Genomic DNA, 17,744 nt, shown 5'->3' with positions numbered 1-17,744 from the left:
AAGCTAATAAACATTTCTAATGGCATCAAAATATGACATGTTGAATCATTACATACGAGTTACAGGATGTTTTAAAAGACACACGTTTTCGCAATGTTAATATTCAGTTTTCTGTAATGAATTCATTTAAAAATATACTTTCACAATGTAACCTTCTAAATTAATTAGGTCAATATGCCCAAGTAACTACTTTTGCTTGTTAAAAACTCATTTTCATACTTGCAAAGGTTGTAATAAGTTATATAGTAATAGTAAAGTTTTGTTACGCATCAGCAAAATGATAATGGCGGTCTGTTTTTTTTTTCAAGTTTGGTTTCAAGATTGGTCTGGAGCAGACTTGAAAAAATGACTTGAAAATTCAAATATTCTCGTTTTTCAAGTCTGACTTCAGTTCAAGTTCGCTTCTTGCATTCCGTTCAAGTCAGACTTGAGATTTGAAGTCTGACTTGAAATTTCAAGTTGGGTTCTTGCATTCGGAAGGAATTTTTGCTCTCTCAAGTCTGGTTTGAAGTCAGACTTGAAAAAGGTCTATTTTTAGCGGTTTTCAAGTCTGACTTGAGTTGAAGTTCGCTTTGTGCATTCGCTCAAGTCGCACTTTAGGTTTGAAGTTCGACTTCAAATTTGAAGTTCGGTTCTTGCATTCCACCCTTAAATTCTATACCGTGGTAAACTTCTAAAGGATTAGCTCTGTCAATAATAAACCTTGGTATGTGACTTGGCTTATTTTTTCTTCTTCTTCTTCTAAAATTCAGCTCATACCGATTCATTTTTGAACATTTAAAAAAAAGTTTTTTTAATACTTCATGTAATTGTAACTACTTCTCATGAACTCTCTTTTACTCCTTTTACACGTATCACCTCTTTGTATAACTGCAACTATTTATTACTAAATGGAATTTACTTTTATACTGTATCACAAAAATGTGTCTTAATCAACAGCCTTTTATAATGCTAGGATGTTCGACATTTCAAAAAGCTAATAAACATTTCTAATGGCATCAAAATATGACATGTTGAATCATTACATACGAGTTACAGGATGTTTTAAAAGACACACGTTTTCGCAATGTTAATATTCAGTTTTCTGTAATGAATTCATTAAAAAATATACTTTCACAATGTAACCTTCTAAATTAATTAGGTGAATATGCCCAAGTAACTACTTTTGCTTGTTAAAAACTCATTTTCATACTTGCAAAGGTTGTAATAAGTTATATAGTAATAGTAAAGTTTTGTTACGCATCAGCAAAATGATAATGGCGGTTTTTTTTTTTTTTCAAGTTTGGTTTCAAGATTGGTCTGGAGCAGACTTGAAAAAATGACTTGAAAATTCAAATATTCTCGTTTTTCAAGTCTGACTTCAGTTCAAGTTCGCTTCTTGCATTCCGTTCAAGTCAGACTTGAGATTTGAAGTCTAACTTGAAATTTCAAGTCGGGTTCTTGCATTCGGAAGGAATTTTTGCTCTCTCAAGTCTGGTTTGAAGTCAGACTTGAAAACGGTCTATTTTTAGCGGTTTTCAAGTCTGACTTGAGTTGAAGTTCGCTTTGTGCATTCGCTCAAGTCGCACTTAAGGTTTGAAGTTCGACTTCAAATTTGAAGTTCGGTTCTTGCATTCCACCCGTAGTTTGCTAAATGAATCGAAATTGTAGAATTTTGCATCATTTGATAAGGCATTTCAATACCTTCCCCTCTTTCATAATATAAACAGATCGGCTGAACACTTGCTACTTGCGCGTTCTCCATGAATAGTTGGCGATAAACTATTTTAAATTCTTCGTGAGACATGCTTCTAATTCAGTATTCTAACAAAATAACTTTCTTCGTATCTAACGTTATTGCAAAGAAATTTGGGTATGCGGAAACCTAAATAAAATTAAGGAAAAAAAAAAGATATAGCTTTTTCTTATCTAAAAGTTAATTATCCTTTTCATATTCACTAACTATATTTTTTAATAAAAAAGAAAAACCAACGAATGGTTTTTTTACGAAAATGTTAATTGAATTATATTGCTTTTAAATTTAAATAAAATAAATTGCAACTTAACTGCCTAATCTAACTTTATGAAAAATTATTAAGCTATTTTAATGTTTTATTTTATTACTTCATCTTTCAAATCTTATAAAATCTTTTATTATTATGAGATAATAAATTTCTTACTTTTAGGCCTAGAAAATATTTTTAGTTTTATATTAATTATATAAAAGCATGAGACCACTTACCGAAGACGAAACAAAAAGTGTGTTTGAAAAACTAGCAAAATATATTGGGGAAAATGTGAAATGTCTGATAGACAGAGCTGATGGAATGTATTGTTTTAGGCTACATAAAGACAGAATATATTATGTGAAAGAAGAAATTATGAGAAAAGCAACAAATATTGGTAGAGACAATCTTGTTTCTATGGGAACTTGCTTTGGAAAGTTTACTAAGAGTGGAGTTTTTAAACTTCAAATAACAGCCCTTGATTTTTTAGCTCCTTATGCAAATTATAAGCTGTGGGTAAAACCTGGCTCAGAGCAGTCTTTTCTTTATGGTCATCATGTTCAGAAAGGTGGACTTGGTCGCATAACTGATAATACTCCTCAGTACCAAGGTGTTGTTGTTTATTCTATGAGTGACTGTCCACTTGGTTTTGGAGCAGTAGCTAAAAGTACACAACAGTGCAGACATGCGGACTCATCAGATATTGTATGTTTTCATCAAGCAGACATAGGTGAATATTTGAGACATGAAGACACACTTACTTAGGGTTTTATTTATAATAATCAATTGTAAAACTAACGTTCTTTTACTTCAAATAAATGCTAAAAAGATTCCTGTACATTTATTTATCTTTTATAAATCTGAAATTCATTCCATATTAATTTATAACATAAGCTTTACATTAGTATATAAAGCTTATGTTATTTATTAGTAATAGTTAATAATGGACTTTATATGCTGATGTATACTAACCTAAATATAGAAGATCTTAATTTATTGTTTTATTTTAAATCTTAATGAATATAAAAATAGATAATGAGCTCATATAAACTGTTAACTGCTTAAGACAACAAAGCGTGTAATATTATGTTTTTGCTTTTTAAAGTTCAAATTATATTAAGTATAAAACAAATGAACAAAAAAAAATTTTCAAGAATAATTTACAAATCTATTCAGCTTTCATTTTGTGTATCAAAAGCTTGCTATGGGTGTGAAAGGACTTTGGAAATTGGTGTCAATTGCTGGAAAGCCTGTTTCATTAGAGTCTCTTGATGGAAAAATTTTAGCTATAGGTAAAATGTTACTATATTAGTTTCTTGTTTTGAATCAAATAATCTTTTAAATAAAAAAAGGTTATCAGTTAAAAAAAATTTTTGTTAGTGGTTGGCTCAGATTTTAGCTACAGGTAAAGTGTTACTACATTAGTTTCTTACATTTTTGATCTTTATCATCTAGCAAAGTATTATTTTTATCAAAAGTTTTGAATCGAATAATCTTTTAAATAAAAAAAGGTTATCAGTTAAAAAAAAATTTTGTAAGTGGTTGGCTCAGTTAAAAACTATGTAAGTATAAGATCTACAGTTTGCATAAAAGAATTGTAAATTGCTCATATTAAATTACTTTGGGTAGAAATCTAGTAGACAACTTTAAACAGTTGACTAAGATTTCCTTTTATAGACTCTTTTAAATAGTTAAATTTTATTTTAAAGTATCATGTAAGTTTTACAATAAAGCAATTTTTATTCAGCTATACACTATTACTAAGTCCACAATTCCTATCATAGATGTTAGCATCTGGTTAAACAAAGCAGTTAAAGGAATGCGTGATAAGCATGGCAACCAAGTATACAATGCACACTTAGTATTGATGTTTCATCGCATTTGTAAACTTCTATTTTATGGAATAAAGCCAGTATTTGTATTTGATGGAGATGTACCTGAGCTGAAAAAAAAAACTCAGGTACTGCAACTTTTCATAATAGTAAAAATGATGATGATGATGATGATGATGATGATGATGATGATGATGATGATGATGATGATGATGATGATGATGATGATGATGATGATGATGATGATGATGATGATGATGATGATGATGATGATGATGATGATGATGATGATGATGATGATGATGATGATGATGACGATGACGATGACGATGACGATGGCGATGGCGATGGCGATGGTGATGGTGATGAAATCAAAATGAATCTGTTAGCATTTGGTGTTAGAATTTTTGTGTTCTGCAAAAATTTGATACCAACCCAATACATTAAGTTCAATATAATTTCCTAATTTGGCACTTTTTTTTGTATTAGGTTCATCTTGCTTAACAAATAGTGAAACAATGGTCTCTATTACAAATACGTTTTTTTACACTGTTTTAGAAACTGCGTAGAAGTAATCGTCTGAAAGCAGAGGTCTGCAAAAGAAAAATTCAAGAGTCCATTATTAGTAACTTTTTAAAATCAAAAGCGATAGAATGTGTTACTGGGTTAAAAAGGTATTTTTAAATGGCTCTTTCTTATATCTTAGTTGAATAAAGAGAAGAATGCATAACTTTAAAATATGTACTTTTTTTTTTTAATTTTCAATTGTTTAGTTCCACTAAACAAATGATTTTAGTTCATTTTTCAAATTTCTAACTTAGATTATAATTTGTGTTTTTAAATATATATATTTATAATATACTAGTTGCTGCTAATATATTATAAATATATATATTTATAATATATTAGCAGCAACTGTTATTTTAAAATTTTAATTTATGTAAAGAAACACATTTTTTCAGACACAAAACTGAGGATAAAAGTAAATTGCTTGTATTAGTTAACATAGAGCAACATTTTGGTTTTCAATGTTTTGTTGGATAGTCTAATTTTTAGATTTTTTCACATATTCCGTTTGTATGAAATGTATGTGAAATGTTATCACACCTAATTCTTAGTGAATAGGAAAAGTATAAACCATGTTTTTAAACTTTGAAAACAACCAATTTTAATGTGCGCTCAAAACCACTTGTGTTGGAATCAGTATGCGTTAGATCAGTATTAAGATGAACTTATTAGAGTTTTCATTGATAAATAATGCTATATACTCTATATATACTCTATAAGTAGAAAAATCATCAGAAGCTTAAATTAAGTTGTTCATGTTTCTTAGTGGAATTTGAAGAACTGCAATTGAGAATATAACTATTGTAAAATATTTTTCTATTTTACATTATAACTATGGTATGATAGAACAATAGTTTTGCATCCTTTTTATCAGACATGCAGTGCAATCTTAAAGTATTTTATGCTTAATTTGATTTTATATTTTATGCTTAATTTGATTTTATATTTTGTTTAATATCTTGTTGAAGAACAAATTTTAGACAACTTTTGTGAATAATTCATAAATAAATATTTATCTCATACTATAATTTACACTTATATATCAAGCAAATCTTTAAGATGAAATTTTGTCAAAGAAATTTAGACTTTCATAACTTTGGTGTTGTAGCAGAGTTCTTGACAAAATAGCATTTTTGTTTTCAGTTTCTTATCTCAGTCAAGTCAAACTTTTCTAATTATAAAGTTATAGCTAATTGGCTAACTGTTTTGAATGATCTCAGATGTTTATCTTTGTAAGTTAGTTCATGATCTCATAGATGCTTATCTTTGTAAGTTAGCATTAAAGTTATATTATCTATCCTTTATACAATAAATGTAAATAAATAAAAAAGTGCCATAAAGTTTGATGGTTGTTACATTTTAAATTACTTTTTTTTAAAAATACATTCAACCTCTTGCATTTATTGTACAATTTTAATTGAAAATAAACTATTGTTTGTACATTATAAAACATCATAAGAAAAATTTGCTTACAAGTTAAGGACATTTTATTCATGTTAGAAAGACCAAATCAAGGTTTTGTTTAATTCACATAGAATATCTTTAAAATGAGTACATGCAGGTTGTATTGATAAAAAATACACTTAAAACAGTTAAATTTAAAGTATTCCAGTAAAAAATAGGGATCCTTTTTGATTCTAGAAATCAAAGCTATGCATCCTTTTTGATTTCAACTGCATATCTATTAGTTGTAGTTGCATTTAAGGCAATTAGATGTGTAGTTTGATTTGTGGTTAAGGCTAATAGATGTGGTTTTTACATTGATGTTAATTTTGCAATATTTATGCAATTTGCTACTTTTTCTTTTTTTCCTCTATAAAAAAACAAAAAACCTTGTGTTTATTTTCTAAACTTAAATTTGAGTTTGACTTTTTAAAAACTACCAGTTGTATGGTTGTAAATTTAATATGGCTGTTAATGTAGATCATTAGTGCAGTTGTTAATGTCACTGTTTTGATAAATGATTGAAATAAATGTTACAAATAACTAAATTATGAGCTTTTAAAAAATAACTTTTAAAAAATTAAGTTCTGTGAATTACTTTAGCACAAGTAACTTGAAACTTCACAAAAGCAATGAGCCTGACCTGTTTGATTTGCCGCCATTTCAAGCGAAGAAAGTTGAAAGGTTTTGAGTAACTGTTTTCTTTGTTTTTTGTCTTCGATCAAACATTACTTAATTGTTGACTTTTTATTAAAAGACTGGATCTTTTTTTTTCTTCCGTTGCAATAAATCTGTTAGTTAAAACCTTACCTTACACAATTACAATCATATTGATAGATGTGTACTGAAAACAAATTTATTTAAATATTTGAATCCTTTTACTTTAAAATTTTTTTAACAAAATTTTGTTGAATGCTGTAGTTCTGATGAAGAAGAAAATAGCTGGTTGGATGCTATTAATTCTGAAAAACTAAAAGTAATTTTAATTTTCTTTTGCAATTTCTTGTATCAAGAAATGTACACACATTTTTTAGTACTTTTTTAATTCTTTTTAATTTCATGGAAATATCTTATGTATTTCTAAAATGAAAAAAAACAATATCATTTGTGATTTATAAGTTTCATATACCTACATAATTTTAGAGAGTTCTCTGCCTTCAGTTTTATATGAAATAAGTCTGATTTGAACTTTTTAGGATATGTTTGCATCACCTGAACTTGTGGACACGAGTTCTACAGAATTTATTAACTTACCTCCTGAAGTCAAGCATGAGCTATTGATTGAAATGCAAGATTTCAATAGAAAGAGACCCAAAAGAAAGCATTCCCCTGATAAAATTCTTCCACAAGTATGATGACTTCATTTTAAAATATTTTAACATTGCTGGGTATTTGTTATTTAAATTATATTATTTGCTACTTAAAAATATTGTTTTAAAACATTTCCTGAAACTTCATTTTAGGACTCTGGTGATTTTTCAAGCTTTCAGTTAACTAATCTAATTAAGAGAGGAAAAATTACGCATGAAATCAACTCTCTGAGAAAAGAAATGAACAGCTCACTTGCAACAGAATATATGGAACAGAATAATACTGACCATAACCACAAAAATAAAGAAATCCAAGCCAAGCGTCTTATATCAGATGCAAAGGAAAGCTACATTTTAATAAAATCTGGGAAATCAAAAAGCGAAAATATTTTATTCAATTCAAATATTGATGATGTTTATGCTCAGTTTGCTATGAAAGGAGAAAAAGAAGAAGAAAACCTGAAGTTGAAGAATATTGAAAGAGTGCCGGCTCAATTTAAAAAAATCAGTTTCTATACCACGTCTGGTTTACTATCTGATGATTCAACTGATGATGAGTGGAATGAAGTGAAAACTTCTTACAAATACGAGCAAGAGGAGTTTGAGCTCATGTCTAATTCCAGTGTTTCAGATGCTGAATCTAGTCAAAATTTAGAAGTTAATATTTGTCTAAAAGATAAAGATCTTGATGTTAACGCTAAAGGTTCAATAAATATTCCATATTTAGAAAAACCAGATGAATTAGAATTTAAAAAAATACATCTTGAAGGCAAACATTTTGTGTCTGTTGCTTCCAGTAGTGAATCTTTAGATGCTGCTGTTGCTACTAATGTAAAAACTAAATCAATAAATAAATCTGAGCTGGTAACAGACAAAGAGAAATTGGAAGATCTATCTGTTATAAATCACCATGATACCAATAAAAGTTCAATAACAGGAGTTAAAGTAGTAGACACTTTTGAGAGCAACGTAGTAGACACTATTGATTCTTCTTCCTCAGAGATTTTAACAAGTGACACATCCATCCAAAAAAATGTTTCTAATGTAGCAGTGCCTCTAGAAAGAAGTCATGTGACTGAAATCACAAAAGGTTCTATACCATCTGAAACTTTATTAAGTTCTATGGATTCAGGAGTTATACAAGAAAATGCTCTTAACTGCAACACGTTTCATTCTAAAGAGAACCAACAAGAAGATGAATTTACCAATAAAACCTTTCATTCTAAAGAGAACCAACAAGAAGATGAATTTACCAATAAAACCTTTCATTCTAAAGAGAACCAACAAGAAGATGAATTTACCAATAAAACTTTTCATCTTGATGAAAGCCTTCAAGAAGGTGAACTTACCAGTAGAACTTTTCACCCTGATGAAAACCTTCAAGAAAATGAACATGCTATTAGAACCTTTTACCCAAATGAAAACCATGAAACGTGTAACTCTTTAGATAATGAGTTTACAAACAAGGTTCAATATAAAATCAAGGTTAATTTCTATGGCTGTATTTAAAATTTCTTCTCTTTTGTTTTATTATCCTCTATTAATTCTCTTGTTTCATAACCTTTAGAAGATTTAACAAAACCGATATTGATAATTTTTGTAATGAAAAAAGGAACCATTAATTGAAAATAGTTTCTTGTTTTTTGTTGAAGCTTTTTTTTTTATTTCTTGGAAACTTTTGTTATAAACTAAATTTATAAGTGTTTTTTTAAAAGGAGGAGCTCTTGCAATTAGAAATTGAGTTAAACAAAGAAAAACAAGAGCTGGAGCTGCAAACAAAAAAGAAAACAAGACAGGCTGCAACATTATCTGCTGAAGTTTATAATGATGTCCAAGTATATTTTTAGTTCTACTATTTAAAATTTTAAAATAAACCTTTATTTGGGAAAATTAGTTTTTTGATGGTCAATTACTAATCCAAATTCAATTAGTAATATAAATTCTTCAGGATCTTTTGCAGTTATTTGGAATCCCTTATCTTGTTAGTCCAATGGAGGCAGAGGCTCAATGTGCTGCTCTTGATTATTTAAAGCTCACCAATGGTACAATAACTGATGATAGTGATATCTTTCTATTTGGTGCAGCAAATGTTTACAAAAATATTTTTAACAAAAACAAATTACCTGAAAACTATTCTGCCAAAGACTTAGAGACTTTATTATGTAAGTTTTAAACTTCTAAATTTTTTTTTTTACATTTTACAATTTCAAAAAAATTGCATGAAAAAAATTTTGATGAACTTTATGACTGATTCTCTGTCCATTTTTTTTACCCAAATTTTCGGTCTTGTTGTCTAAACATGATTGGGAGAGAAAAAAGACTAGCACATTGTCAACATTTTCTTTTAAAAAGTAAAAAACTTTGAATTGTATTTGTATATTTATGTTAAACATTTATTTAATTGAAACTTCACACTGAGAAAACTTTTAAAGTGTGTAAAGTACCTTGTGCACTTACGCACTACAAATGCTTTTCCTTTACTGCTTTTAAAGTTTTGGGTTTTAAGCAATTAGTTATTATTTTTAATACAGACATAAAAAAAATAAATAAATAATAAACATACCTAAAATAAATATTAAACCGTGGAACCTTGGGAAACAAAATTATTGACTTTTTTGGGGGTACATAAGGATCTTGTTCTGCAAGAAATCCTAATTCTAAGAGATATTCTGAAAAAAAACCTAGTAATCAAAAAAGGTTTGTTTTTAAAAGATTAAAGGGAGTTAAAGTATGGCTAGTATATTCAAAATCAAATGCAAGTTTGAATTTAAATAAACTAGACATGCTTCAATTCCTTTTAGTTTCACATATAAGTTTAATTAATTATTATTATTTATTGATTTCAAAAATATGTGTTTTTATAGATTTTAAGTCTATTGATAATTTTCTCCTAATGTAACAAACATCTTTGAGCTGCTGGCTGGCTTAATTCTCTAATTAGTTGTTAAATGTTGAATTACATTTTGCAATAAGAATTGCTTAAAAAGCATTTCTTGTTTGAATATATCACACATCGATTGGTAATGAAAGAAATGATTCCATTTTAGTGTTAAAACAGAAAAACCTTATAACAAAAAGTTTAATCTAAGAACTGCTAAATCAAAAGAAGCAGCAGTTGTTCTGTTCACTTGGATGGTCCCAAGAGGAATTTAAGAAATTACTAAGTTTGGAGATTCAGAAAAGCTCTGAACAAGTTTGAGGAAAGATTGTTTAAATCTTGGCAATAATTAAGATGGACCTAGATTTTTGTATTATAAAATGTTTTCATCACATCTCTCAAAAAGTTTATTTATTACATTTGTAATTGAGATGAGTTACAAGAGAGAAACTATGTTAATGATTTTTTTTGAAAACTATTTTCAGGTAAATTCCTGATGCCATTAACATCAATAATGATTCAGTGAAGTGATAAATGGCTCCAAATTTATCTGACATGTCACAAATCAAATATCCTGCTTAGTTTCTTCTGATATCCAGTTTATTGAAAACTCTTCTGTATTTAACGTATTTTGTGTATGCAAAAATGAGTTAAATGCAGAAGAAATGCATTTTCCTTTTTTAATGACCCTAAAGTAACTTCAAATTTATGTTATTCAAATTTCAATCAGAGTGTTATCATCATCAATTTTTCTGTGCTTTCGTGTTTAGTCAGTTCTGCTTTACAGCATTCCTCTGAAAGTTAGAATATATGCAATATTAGGATATATAATATATATGATATGATTGAATGAGGCAAAATCACTTTTTTAGATTTGACAAGAGAGAAGTTAATCGCTCTGGCTTTTTTAACAGGAAGTGACTACACAGAAGGATTGCCTGGTTAGTGCAGCCTTATTAATCAAGTTCAATTTTGCTGAATTGTCTTGTATGAATATTTGTTATTGATATTTATAATTATTAAGTTATAGCTGTGTGTAATTATTTATATAAATTATTTTGGGTTTCATATTTTAAAGGTGTTGGTGGTGTTACTGCTATGGAGATTCTCCAAGCATTTAGTGAACAAACAGAAGAAGGAACTTTAGAAAGTTTTAGGTTGATAAATTTTTTATATATTAATTTATTGATTATTTTTTACATAATGATCTATAAATCATCAGTTCATTGATATAAATAATAACAAAGAATCGAATGAAAATTGTTCTTAAAATAAACAATCTATGTTAGAGATGAACATTCTTAGAATGTTATGTGAAAAAATTCAAATAATGTCAAACATGATAATTAACTTGGTTTTAATGGCAGATTATCTATAGTTTATTTACACCATATTATTTACAGTTATAAATCATAAATCACATAGATCGAAAAGATAGAACCCATGAAAACTTGCTAAATTGTAAATGTATTGATTTTGGAATGTGTATTTTGGAATGTGTATGTGTATTTTTAAGAATCTTAGAACGTGCTTATGGATATTGGTATGTAATAAAGTCAAAAAACCTTTTTTAAAAAGATTAGAATTTAAAAAGTCAGAATTTTATTTCAAAGTTGTTTTTTTCAAAGTCATAAGACTTAATACAAAAGTATTAGTATAAGTCTTATTAAATTCAAAATAAAATTCTGACTTTTTTTCTGAACTCGAAATAATCTTGAAAGCTAATATCATAAATAGCCATGTTTCTTACTGTGAGATTTCTTAAAGTTTATTATCTGCTACTATTTTTTTTTTTTTTTTTTTTTTTTAGTGTTTTTAAATATTGCTGGAGCATAATATTTTCAAAATTACTTTCAAATTATTTTTAAAATTTTCAAGCATTGAATCTTTTTAAAAAAATGATTTGTTAAAAATTTTCAGAAAGTGGGTTATGTCTTCATCTTCAACTGGTGGGAAGAACAAAGTTTTTGATAAACTGAAAGAAAAACTGGTAATTAAAATATTTAAGGTTGTGTACAACTAAAATTGCTAGCATATTTAACAAATCTAATCTAAGAATAGCAATATTATCAATGTATGGGCTGCAATGTATGAGCTGCAATTGCTCATTCTTTTTTTTTTAAATTTAGGTATTTAGATAATAAAATTTAGGTATTTAGCTTATAAAAAATTATAAAAAATTAATCTTATCACATGACTTCATCTGATATCTTATCATATGGTTTTATCTAATATTGCTTTAAAACAATCAACATAGAGAGGGTTTAAAAGGAAAGACAGTAGGAACAATATCAAATATCTTCTAATGGTTCCTGTTGAATTGAAAAAATCAGCTAAAAAATCAAAGTCTTTGGAACTCTTTAATTTTATACCTGATACTGATTTTTTTTTCTTGTGTTTTTTCTTTTTCTTTAATCACTAGCTGCAGCTTTACTTTTTTGTAAGCTTTCCATGTTTAAAAAGTTTCCTTGTACTTTCAAAAGTTTGGCTTGTTTGCCTGTACATTGTGTTTCTACTGTTGATCCAATATTGCTTTTGTTTCAACTGATTTTTCTATTTGGATAAGTTTTTTGCCTCGCACATGCCAGATTTGGATGTTGCTATCCACAGTGGCTTTGATAATTTGTTATGTAAGATGACTTCCATATACATCCCAGAAACATTGGCTTCTGATCATTTTATTGCCTCGCACATACCAGATTTGGATGTTGCTATCCACAGTGGCTTTGATAATTTGTTATGTAAGATGACTTCCATATACATCCCAGAAACATTGGCTTCTGATTATTTTATTGCCTCGCACATACCAGATTTGGATGTTGCTATCCACAATGGCTTTGATAATTTGTTATGCAAGATGACTTTCATATACATCCCAGAAACATTGGCTTCTGATTTTTTTTTACAAATGGTGTAAAGGAACAAATTATCCAAATCAACAAGTTTCAAATTAACAAGTATCCAAAATTTTTTTGCACACATGATAAAATATTGATATCTAATAAGCATTTACAAAATGTTTTTAAAAATTTTATTTCATTAAATGAAAGTGTTTCTACAAGATTTCTTACAAAATTTTTTACAAAATATGAAAAAAAAACTCACCAATTGTCAAATAAATGATCTTGCATCCATCCACTCTTTTTTTGCACCAAAGCTCAACTAAGTAGCCCATTTTGCACCAAAGCGCAACTAAGTGGCCCATTCTTCAACCCATTTAGAGTGTAAGTGGGTGTCACTTTTGATTACAACAAAAGGAAGTAGGCAACTTGTAACCTCAGAAATCTAAAGCAACACAGAATACTTAGTTTTACCACAAGTAGCGGCAAACTCATTCATCCTTGCACTTTAGATCCAAAAACTGTTTCTTTAATAAATGAATTGCGGACATTCCTTTCTCATCAAGGTTACTTTCAGATAATATGACAAATGTTGTTAACAACTTATTGTGTCAAGAACTTTGCCCATTAAAGAGTTAAAACTTGAGGGTTACATACTGCAATTGTTATTGCTAGGTATTCCGTCTCTGACTGTAGTTTCTTTTTCATTAATTAACAGAAGCTTGTCTCTGTATCTTTAATTTCAACTGAATCCAATTGATGACTAGATTTTTGACATATCTGAGCGGGTGCTACAATACTTTTTCATTATCATCACTTAAGACTTTTTTTAGAACTTCACGTTTTTTAACGTAAAGTTTGGTAGCATAATCTCCGTTACAGTGTTTCTTTTGATATCCTGCGACATGATATATTTATATTTTGATCTTATTCAATATGAATTGGCCTTCACTGCTTTATCTTGCTGCTTTTATTTTCCTGTATTTAGGGGACATTTATTAGAACTATTTTAGTCTAATAGATGTCCCCTAAATACAAGAAAGTAAAATAAATAAATAAACAAAAAAACTTCACAAACTTTTCACCATGGCATTTTAAGTCCTCAAAAGACTTTACCAAGCATAAATTATCAAGCACAAAATTATCAAGCATAAATTACCAAGCATAAGTTATCAAAAATTACTCATTAGTTACACAAATCATACATATACAGCTTTAAAGAATTTTATTTCGGTTGATGAATAGATCTTAATTACTTTAAATCTTTTAGTTATTTATAGCTAGACTCTTATTACCCCAATGAAGACTCATGTTACCCCAATGAAGTGGTTTTTATTTTTAATGTAATGAAGATCTTTTATGTGTTGAACCTCAACCTGTAATAAATTGTCTTCAAGGTTAAAAACTTTTCATAGCATATAAGTTTACTTTTTAAAACATAGTTGGGTAATCTTTCTAGAATATATAGGGGTACAAACAAGTTTAAAGGCATTTACAAAAGATGACATAACTAGAATTAAATCTCCTCGGACTATCTTTGTAAATATTCATGTTGAAGTGTCATCATTTCTTGCTAAAAATCAGTGCGTCATGTTGCTGAAGTGTAAACGACTTACTTTCTTTGTGGTCTAACCATGGCAACCTTTGCGCCAACAAAACAGTTTGCATGAAACGCTGCTTTTTCTGTTTTTATTTCAAGAAAAGTACAGCTAATCAATTGCTGTGTGTTGCATGCTGGGGAACATGCTCCATCAATATGCTAGTTCGGTATTTTATTAAAATACAGCTTTGTCGTTCTACCATCAAAGCTTCAAGTTTCTCTAATGCATGAGCTTTTTTATGTATATGTATTTATATTTGGAAAGAATTTCCCCATATAGTTTAAATACTCTAAGGTTCACAAATATCGCTCATTTTAAAAATTTTCGTATCTTTCTATAGAATTTGGATGGTATCCCGTCAAATTTCAATTCAAAAGATGTTTGGGATGCTTATCTGAACCCAATTGTCGATTCAAGCGAAGAAAAGTTTGAGTGGAGTCATCCGGATATAGAATCTATTAAACAATATCTTTTTCTTCATTCTAACAACCCTCAAATGATATCTACATATAAATTTCAGATAGTGAGCAGGGCCGTCGGAAGGTCTTACGGATTGATGGGTAAAAAAAACCATTAGAACGGCCAGAACTTTTTTCTAAAACACAAAGACAAACAAGAAATTCAGATTTGCCAAATGCATAATGACGTTGATGCAGCTGATAATCCTTGTACGTGTGTGTGGTGATTGTGATTACATGCTACCTTTAGCGTCCCCCTCTATTATCCCAATTCCGACGGCCCTGGTAAGTAAATTAGTAGATAAATGGGTTGAAATGAATGTCAAGCCATAGTTATAGTATATAACATACAAACAAAATATATAACATAACAAAAAAAAAACAAAAAACGCAAGTTACAATCTTTAACATTCTTAATTAGTTCGTCACATTTCACCAAAACATAGAAAACAGGTAACACATGGGTTATTACAACTTAATTCGTTTACCTCATGTAAATGAATGACATTTATAACCCAAAAAATAAAAATGTTTTATTTTAATAGAGCAAAATTCCAACATTTTCGCTATAAGTTTTCACATATCAGCGACTCAAAAATTAATGAAGGCTTTTTTTTTTTGTTGGCTCTTAATCGAAGATTATAGAGCCAACAAAAAAAGCAAAAAGAAGCGCAATTATATCATTATGACACTAACTGTCTCTAAGTTCAAAGCGAAGATTCTATTTTTGTATAAATGTATACATTTATGCGTAGGTTAATATGTTTGGTATGTAAAAGAAAATACGGGCTCAACCGGGATTCGAACCCGGGGCCTCTCGCACCCAAAGCGAGAATCATACCGCTAGACCATTGAGCCACGACTGTAAATGAAGAAATTTTATTTTTTATTTAAATTGTCGCGCAACTTTGTTTCCAGTGTCTTAATCTTAACAATGTTTTATCAACATTTGCAAGTGAGAAAATGGCATGGTCAGTTTCAAACACATTAGAAACATTGAAACCCCTCATGGAAAAATGGAAGGAAAAGGCTAAGGTATACTATATAACTCCAATTAAGAGTTTTTGTAGAAAATTTTTTATATATTCTAAAGAACATTTTGACAAACTTTATTTCATTATCCTTAATTTTTCGTTTTTACCATTAACAAATCGTTATCTACATTTAATTTAAATGCTCTTATTTACAAGTTGCAACGGACATTGGATACATATTTCACGCCGAAAATAAAATTCGAATCTGGTAAAGAGATCAGTAAACGATTGCAAAACGTTTTGAAGGGCCTGGGCAGTAGCACATCAGGGAAAAGTTCTACTTCGTCAAATTTGAAAAGGAATTCAAGTTTTGATGAAGAGTTTAATGAACTATCAAGCGAACCGAGTGAAGACAATAAACAAAATCAAATCGACTCACCAATATACTCGAAGGCTGAAATACCTCAGCGTAGCAAAAAAAAAACTCAACCGACTGGGAGAAAAAAATATTCTTTAACGGTGAGTCGTAATGAAAAAGTCCAAGCTAAAAAGGTAGAGAATATTCGAAAAGCAGCTGAAGAACGTCTGAAACCCATTCCTCCGCTAATTAAAGTGAAAGATATTAATTCCTTTATTCAACGCAGGCTTGGAAGATCAGGGATTTCCAAAAAGTAATCATCCTATTTGTAAATATTGAAACACATACTCTAAATTGTAAAAAAAATTCTGTGGAGATTTTGTATTATTTTCCTCTCTACTTCTCGTAATACTGTAAAAATAGTATCAATGAACGGTCTGCAAATATTAAAATTTATTTTGTTTAACTGAAATATTGTACGTGGAGCTGATTATTAGAAAGCATGACCACGAACCATAAAAAAATTTTAAAAATTATTTCGGCCAAGTCAGCGTAAATCATATTGGCTCCAGGCTCCCTTGTAAAATATCGTTTCCTCTCTTCTTGCTGTAAACGGAATGCAACGATTTTAAGAAACAATAAACAAAACTAAATGATTAAAAGTGAAAAGCTGATATTGCGAAGTGTCTAGAAATTTTAAAAAATTGATTTATGTGACTATAAAGTTACTAATGAACTTTTTTTTAATGAAATTGCATTTTATGTGGTAGCAGCAAGGGAGCGGGCACAAAATTGCATTAAAACCTTTGACGGAGTAAAAAAAAAAAAACTGTTTCAGAGCGCAATAGACGATGTATGAGACATTCTAATAAATATCTTTGATTTATCTTGATCTGCACCTGAGAACAACTAATTGGATCGCTGTTTAGTATATTATTGAATTGTATTAATATTTAATTTATAAAATATTTGAACTGATATGTTTCAGCGGAACCACAAAGAACTTTTTTCTTGCCATTTAAAAAAAAAAAAAGGCTCATTTTTTCAGGTTATTATTTTTCTAACGTAAAAATGCCTTCAATATCAACGCGCAGTCGGATACTTATTGAGCCCTATACCACATTATGTAAAGATTAAATTCATCCAAAAAAATTCAAAGAATAATTCCTTTGTTATTTAAAAGGCTAAAGTACAACCAATTCTCATAAAATGAAAACAACTTTCGTGCCAGTTGGCTCAACATTATAATACACTTATTGCAGGAACGCTTAAGAAACAATGGCTTCTTTCGGTTTATATTGTTTTCACAGGATTTCCGTTTATGCATTTCGTTAAAGATTTTTAAATGCTCCATTTTGGCCGAGATTTTTTCCATGCGCTTACAATTTTTCAGCATCAAAAATGTTGGAAACACAGGAAATAATTTTAGAAACGTGGAAAAGTAGGATGTAGGATCAGAGATGATTTAATATCTGAACTATTAAAATGGTTTAATTTC

General features: G+C 28.9%; 2 protein-coding genes and 1 non-coding gene across 4 annotated transcripts; 2 read left to right on the top strand and 1 right to left on the bottom strand.

The window, feature by feature from the left end:
- Positions 1 to 1,730: 1,730 nt before the first annotated feature.
- Positions 1,731 to 2,815, top strand: LOC145191293 (60S ribosome subunit biogenesis protein NIP7 homolog). Its single transcript, XM_080068357.2, has one exon. It carries the CDS (start codon positions 2,208 to 2,210, stop codon positions 2,748 to 2,750), a length of 543 nt encoding a protein of 180 aa, XP_079924483.2. The 5' UTR covers positions 1,731 to 2,207; the 3' UTR covers positions 2,751 to 2,815.
- A 26-nt stretch (positions 2,816 to 2,841) lies between these two features.
- LOC145191164 (DNA excision repair protein ERCC-5-like) lies at positions 2,842 to 16,621 on the top strand. 2 transcript variants are annotated; one of them, XR_016444841.1, is made up of 15 exons: positions 2,842 to 3,277; positions 3,770 to 3,945; positions 4,376 to 4,491; positions 6,431 to 6,511; positions 6,749 to 6,803; positions 7,024 to 7,176; positions 7,291 to 8,622; positions 8,853 to 8,972; positions 9,086 to 9,299; positions 10,888 to 10,956; positions 11,094 to 11,172; positions 11,936 to 12,005; positions 14,797 to 15,367; positions 15,670 to 15,949; positions 16,105 to 16,621. XR_016444841.1 is itself a non-coding variant. In XM_090066154.1 (15 exons), the coding sequence occupies exons 1-15, from the start codon at positions 3,190 to 3,192 to the stop codon at positions 16,561 to 16,563; spliced, it is 3,225 nt and encodes a 1,074-aa protein (XP_089922280.1). In that variant the 5' UTR covers positions 2,842 to 3,189; the 3' UTR covers positions 16,564 to 16,621. The 2 variants fall into 2 exon arrangements, 1 of the variants encoding a protein (XP_089922280.1); XM_090066154.1 differs by having other exon boundaries at positions 14,797 to 14,921; positions 15,862 to 15,949.
- Positions 15,701 to 15,772, bottom strand: Trnap-ugg (transfer RNA proline (anticodon UGG)). Its single transcript has one exon. It is a non-coding gene; the product is annotated as a tRNA-Pro (tRNA).
- Positions 16,622 to 17,744: the final 1,123 nt, after the last annotated feature.

Source organism: Hydra viridissima, unplaced genomic scaffold, assembly GCF_058129835.1.
Source record: "Hydra viridissima isolate aposymbiotic clone 2 unplaced genomic scaffold, HvirCarnegie_v1 scaffold_11, whole genome shotgun sequence".
In the NCBI taxonomy this organism is placed as follows: domain Eukaryota; kingdom Metazoa; phylum Cnidaria; class Hydrozoa; order Anthoathecata; family Hydridae; genus Hydra; species Hydra viridissima.
Note: the sequence above shows the minus strand (reverse complement) of the source record. Positions and strands in the feature narration are given on the sequence as shown.

Excerpts from the sequence above, each read along its gene's own strand:
- LOC145191293 (XM_080068357.2), top strand. The coding sequence starts at position 2,208 with ATGAGACCACTTACCGAAGACGAAACAAAAAGTGTGTTTGAAAAACTA.
- LOC145191164 (XM_090066154.1), top strand. The coding sequence starts at position 3,190 with ATGGGTGTGAAAGGACTTTGGAAATTGGTGTCAATTGCTGGAAAGCCT. Across the intron at positions 3,946-4,375 it reads AGCTGAAAAAAAAAACTCAG|AAACTGCGTAGAAGTAATCG; the intron begins GTACTGCAACTT and ends ACACTGTTTTAG. Across the intron at positions 8,973-9,085 it reads AAGTTTATAATGATGTCCAA|GATCTTTTGCAGTTATTTGG; the intron begins GTATATTTTTAG and ends TAAATTCTTCAG.